Genomic DNA, 6,142 nt, shown 5'->3' on the forward strand with positions numbered 1-6,142 from the left:
CTTTTATATAGCAAAAGATATAATACAAAAAAAATAAATAAAAGATTTATATATGGTAGCGTTTGTTTTGAGGTATTGAGATCGAGAGTGAGAGATTGAGACTCAATATCATGTTTGTTGGTTCAGAAACTGATACTAAAATTTCTGTCTCTATTTCTAAAATTTCAGTATTTCAGTACCTCTAAAAAGTGGGGACATAGAGAACTAAAATTTTTAGAGATAGAGACTGAAACTTTAATAACATTTTATACTTAAAATACCCTCATTTCAATTAATTAATTCCAATTTTATTCTTTGTGAAAATTAAATTAGAGTTTCATTCTTGTTTCAATTTTTGTCTCCCACTTTACACCAAACAGAGTACTGAGATTTATTTCAATCTCTGTCTCTTAGTCTCTGTCTTTCAGTCTCAGTCTTTCCGTCTCTGTCTCTCCACCAAACATTAAGTTCAACACTTTTATATTAAAATTTTTGGATCCACATACTCTTGTATATAATATTCATAATTACATATTTATTATATAAGTTTGAACGTATAATTTAGTATTGATTTTTTTATTATCTTCTAATATTTTTAAATAAGTTAATACTCTATCTAACCTAAATATATTATCTATCTAGCAAAATTCTTGGTTTTAATAAGAGAACACGTATACTAATTAGTTCTTATAGTGTCAATATAAAAAACTTAATAAAAGAGAGATGACATATATGTTCTAATGTATATTATGCTGTGTTTGTTTGATGAGACACATACATTAATATATAGACACGGTGGTACATGTTCATCGTTTATTTGCTGAGATACGGATTTTTCAAGGACACGGTGACACAAACATACATAAAATATATGTATTTGATGTTTTTCAAAAAAGATGAGACACGGATATACATTGATGAGACACAAATATTTACTCTTTTATCCTTAGTAATTTACTCTTGTCCTTATTCCATTGGTGATAATATAAGGGTAAAATTGATATTTAGTTTATACTGTGTGTTTTGTCTAGTATCACCAAACACAATAAAAAAATTTGTGTATCTTTGTGTATATATCTCTTTGTGTATTTGTGTCTGTGTCCATGTATTTAAAAAATAATAAACAAAGACAATCTTATTAGTTACGAAAATATTTGATAGCAAAAAAAAATTAATAAAAAACAGTCATAATTTGCCTTATTTAGCGTTCATTAATTGTTGCAAGTTGCGACAATTAATGAATCTTAAATAAGATAAATTTTGACCCTTTTTTTTTGTCTTGGCATTTCCGATTAATTAATATATGATGACCGGATCATAAATTCCACTAGAAAGTAAAGAGTTCTAATACTATATATATAGAGACATATCAACCAGATTAAAATGTACAACTACAAATCAATCTCTTCATAAACTATATAGAGCTCATTATTTTAGCTAAAAATGGAAAAAATTCAAGTTGAAATCATTTCTAGAGAAAACATTAGACCTTCTTCTCCCACACTCTCTCACCTAAGAACCTTTAAACACACCCTTTTAGATCAACTTATTCCCTTTCCTCATGCAGCAGCCACCCTATTCTACACCTCACAAAATCTATGTGAATTCCCAAAGAGATTAGAGTTGCTTAAACAATCATTATCTGAAACACTAACACAATTCTACCCTCTTGCTGGAAGGATCAAAGATGATTTGTCCATTGATTGCAATGATGAAGGTGCTAACTTTGTAGTAGCCAAAGTGAATTGTCCTATTACAAAGTTTCTAGAGAAGCCTGATTTGAAATCATTGAATGAGCTTCTTGCAACTACTCCATACTCTGAAGAACCAATGATAGGAGCTCATGTGACTAACATTCAAGTCAATGTCTTTGATTGTGGTGGAATTGCAATTGGATTTTGCGTTTCTCATAGGATCTTTGATGCTAATTCATTGAACACCTTCACTAAGGTGTGGATAGAAAGAGCCACCAGCTGCAACCGAAATTCAAAACCTTTGACAGAACCCAACTTTGCTATAAGTTCTCTGTTCCCAACAAGTACTTTACATTTCAGAGACTTCTCAAAGAAAATCTGGGGTTCCTTTTTGAAGGAAGAAAAATGGGTCACAAGAAGGATTGTGTTCAAAAATTCAACTATTGCCACCCTCAAGGCTCAAATAATGGCAAAATCTTCATCTGATTCATTGAAGAATCATCTTAACACTCCTACACGTGTTCAGATAGTTTATGCATTGTTGTGGAAGTGTTTCATGGCTGCATCAAAGGCTCAATTTGGAACTCAAAGGCCTTCTATGGTGATTAACACGGTGAATCTTCGTCGAAGAATGGAAAAATCTCTACGTCCTGAGAATGCTATAGGAAATTTTGTGTGGTTGACAACTTTAGAACACATGAGTAGTGAGCATGAGTTGAGTTTGGATGAGTTGGTGAGTAAATTAAAGAAGTCAAATGAAGAAATTGATAAGGATTTTGTTGCAAGATTGCAAAGTGAAGAAGAAGGGAGTTCAATAATGGAAAATGCTCTTAGGAGAATTAGTGGTGAAACATGGTCTAATAATAATGAGGGTGATGATGAGGCATTAGAAACCTTATGGTTTAATAGTTGGTGTAATTTTGAAGGTTATGATGCTGATTTTGGATGGGGAAAACCTATGTGGCTGAGTAGTGTTGGTGTAAAAGATAATTCAATGTTAGCCAATAAGATAATTTTGGTTGATACTAAGTTCAAAGATGGTATAGAAGCTTGGACTACCTTGGATGAGGAGAAAATGAAGCATTTGGTTTCAAGCACTGAATTACTCACTTATGCAACTGTTGATCCAAGTCCTTTAGCAGTGGCTAGCTCAAAATTATAGGCTTGAATTGATTCATTCTCTTCTTTAATTATCATTAGCCACTAAATAAATTGTGGAACCTATATATATATATATGGTAGGACTACCACATCTTATTCATAATAATGGAAGAGAATGAATTGACTAAGTAATATAAAAAAAAAGCACGTATGTACTAAAGAGAAATTATTATAGTGTGTTTTATGTTTTAGTCAAAACTTCTTGTAATTCTCACAATAAAGTGGGGTAATGGTTATTAAGCTCCGTATATTATAAATGAGAAAGTACTGGGAGACAATGATATTACTGTACAATGTGTAAAATGAGAATAAAAAAGAGATTAAAATAATATGATAATGGGTTATGCTAGGTAATCAATGATCTTTTTGAACAATATGAACAATCATCAATCAAATAAAAATACATTACACTTCTAAATTACCCACCTAAATCTTAATATTAGAATCACCATCGGCACACCTAAAAAAAATGAACATCCGATATATCCATTGTTCACATTGTTTAATATTTTCATTGTTTACCTATACTTTTTCTATGATAATTAATTTAATTAATTTTTACTAATTATTCATTTTGAATTCAAATATTAGGATTAGTTTTTCTTTTTCAACATTAACCCTAATTCTAATTTTCTTTCAGCACCGTTCTTCTTCTTCTTTTCTCTCAGTGCCGGCGTTCCTTGGTAGTGTTTTAAGTAGTGTTTTGGTTGGTTTTTAAGTTCTTAGTACTTTGAATGTTTTGAGATTTTGAATTTTTTTCCCCTTAAATTGATGTTAAAGAAAGAGTAAATATAAGAAGTGTGTGTTAATGCAATTAAGAAAAGAGGTTAATAACATGTCCTATAGATATTAGTTAAAAGAGCTTGTAATTTCCATGGAATGAAATATAATGTGTAAATTGATATGTACATGTTTCATGCAAATGAACTTATTATATTCAACTACAAAATTACACTATTATTATCACTACCATTTACACTACCTTACCACTACGTAAGTACGAAAAAGATAGGTGTCCAAGTTTTTTCAATCAAGTTTAATTTTAATTAAGTGATTAATAATATAGAAGTTTACTCTCTAATAACCAGTTTAATTAAAACTTGACAACATACATATGATTTGTACATGTATACGTAGAAGGATTCGGCTACATGAGGCTGAGTTGGACTATTCTCATGTTTGTATTATAACTCTTCAAACAAATTAAAGTTGTATATTCTTTTAGAGAGTGAGATATCCAATACAAGTAGAAGCCTATTGTCTTTAGGGTTGTCATCCTTCATATTTCATAGTAATAGTGATTATTAAAAAGAAATTATCAGAGTCCCTTACTAATAGCATATATAGAAGTTGCCTCAGTCACCAAGAGAAATAAATTCTAGAAAACCATACTGTTACCTTGCTGACACAAAAGTTGAAATAGTTGAAATTTTGTTGCTTCTTTCCTAGAGTTAAAATCACAAAATTGTGAGTATTTTAGAGGAAGAAAAATGCTCTGGAGTCCTACTCTTAATCAATAACGAAATCTGTATTAAACTACTCTTCTATCTTAGCCTATGACAATAATAAAGAAGTTTTGTGATCCACAAATTCACAGAATACATAAATTCAATTACAATTTTATCATGGTATCAGAACCTTGGTATCCTCCTTGAAGAGCATACATAAGCTATCATCTTTCCGATGAGAAATCACCCCATTGAAAGATAGAAGAGTAGTTTAATACTGTGCTTGATAACCAGCCACTTGTAACAGTTCAAATACTGAGTAATAACTAATATAAGGATTTTGCTATCGTGTGTCCAAAGACATAGATTAAATATACTATACAAAAAATAATTTAATGTTATTTATTGTAAAAATATTTTTTTTTTTGTACATTTTCAATGCATAAAATTAAAATAATAAATAACATGAAAACATTTTCTTATAACCGACATGGATATGAAACAAACGCAGTGTAAGCTAATAAATTAGGAGTAATAGAAGGTTCATTTTAATCTGGTTAAAAGAGAGGATAATGAAGTAACTGACCTGCTTGCAAAGTGAGAAACTACAGATGATGCTGAATTTGTAGAATGGTTGGATCTTTAGCAGGAGTTGCATGATATCCTTCAACAAGACCGTGTAGTGCTTCTTTGATTTTTCTTTTGTTTTTTTGCGCCTTGTGGTGTGTTCTAATTTGATTTTTAGACAAAAAAAAAAAGTTAGGAGCACCACACAATCAAAAAGAGAATACATCGAATGAATAATGAAGCTGAATTATCAGAGCATCTCTTCATCAACAGGGGAAGTTGGATGAATTTTTGTGGTATCGTCCTTACACTATGAATCACTAGATATTAATAAACATACACTAGTATATTCATTAATCTACCTTTTATATATTAAATATAAATAATAATAAAAGGGCATATGAAAATAGTAAAATAGTAAAGGTTTTATACATTTGGTAAGGAATTTTAGATTTAAAATCTTAAAAATGATAAATTTATTTTTACGATAAGTTTGACTAAATTATTACATAATGATTTTAATTAAGAAAAGTATAGATAGACAATGAAAATATTAAACAATGTGAATAATAGATATATCAAAAGTTTAATTCACTAGGTGTGCGGATGCTTATTCTAATATTAAGATTTATGTGAGTAATTTAGAGTGTAGTATATTTTATTTGAATTTGGCCAATTTTAGAGCCTGTTGTTCATGTTGTTTAAGAAAGTCATTAGTTACTTAACATAACTCAATTAACTTTTTATGAAAATAATTGTATATTCGAACTCTGTTTTTGAGCTTAATCCTTCATCGGGCTTCTAGAATATATTTTTTTTAACCAAAATAAGCTCAACACACTAATGTGGAGCAAACGAACTAAACAACAAGTACTACATAAAAATACATAAAATCCTTGTAACTTCCGGCAATGCCTTCAACCACCAAAAAGATCACTCTCGATCCATTCTTTGTAGCTCAGAATCGTTTTCCTTATTACGAACTCAACACCTGTTTTCTGATTATTGAAAATCCTAGCATTACGTTTCACCCAAATGTTTTAAATAACTGCAAAGAACCCCGTCAACCACTTCTTCTGATCTTGTTTCGGCTTATGCTTACCAATCCACCTCTCAAACAGTTCCTTATGGTTCTAAGAATAGACCAAACTTCACCAAAAGACCTCAATCAACTACACCACACCTGCCATGTTAATTCACATAGAAGAAATAAATACTCCACCGACTCTATCTCCTCCGTGTTGCCCATGGTAATTTCTGCCACGTTTTTGTTTTATGGTTGCACCTAAATTA

General features: G+C 30.3%; 1 protein-coding gene across 2 annotated transcripts; it reads left to right on the forward strand.

Moving 5' to 3' along the window:
* LOC107626539 (BAHD acyltransferase At5g47980-like) lies at window positions 1,382-3,092 on the forward strand. 2 transcript variants are annotated; one of them, XM_021114647.1, is made up of 2 exons: window positions 1,382-1,696; window positions 1,817-3,092. In XM_021114647.1, the coding sequence occupies exons 1-2, from the start codon at window positions 1,423-1,425 to the stop codon at window positions 2,833-2,835; spliced, it is 1,293 nt and encodes a 430-aa protein (XP_020970306.1). In that variant the 5' UTR covers window positions 1,382-1,422; the 3' UTR covers window positions 2,836-3,092. The 2 variants fall into 2 exon arrangements, with proteins under 2 accessions (XP_020970306.1, XP_020970305.1); XM_021114646.1 differs by having other exon boundaries at window positions 1,382-3,091.

Source organism: Arachis ipaensis, chromosome B02, assembly GCF_000816755.2.
Source record: "Arachis ipaensis cultivar K30076 chromosome B02, Araip1.1, whole genome shotgun sequence".
Lineage (NCBI taxonomy): Eukaryota > Viridiplantae > Streptophyta > Magnoliopsida > Fabales > Fabaceae > Arachis > Arachis ipaensis.

Coding starts and splice junctions, on each gene's coding strand:
- LOC107626539 (XM_021114646.1), top strand. CDS start 1,423: ATGGAAAAAATTCAAGTTGAAATCATTTCTAGAGAAAACATTAGACCT.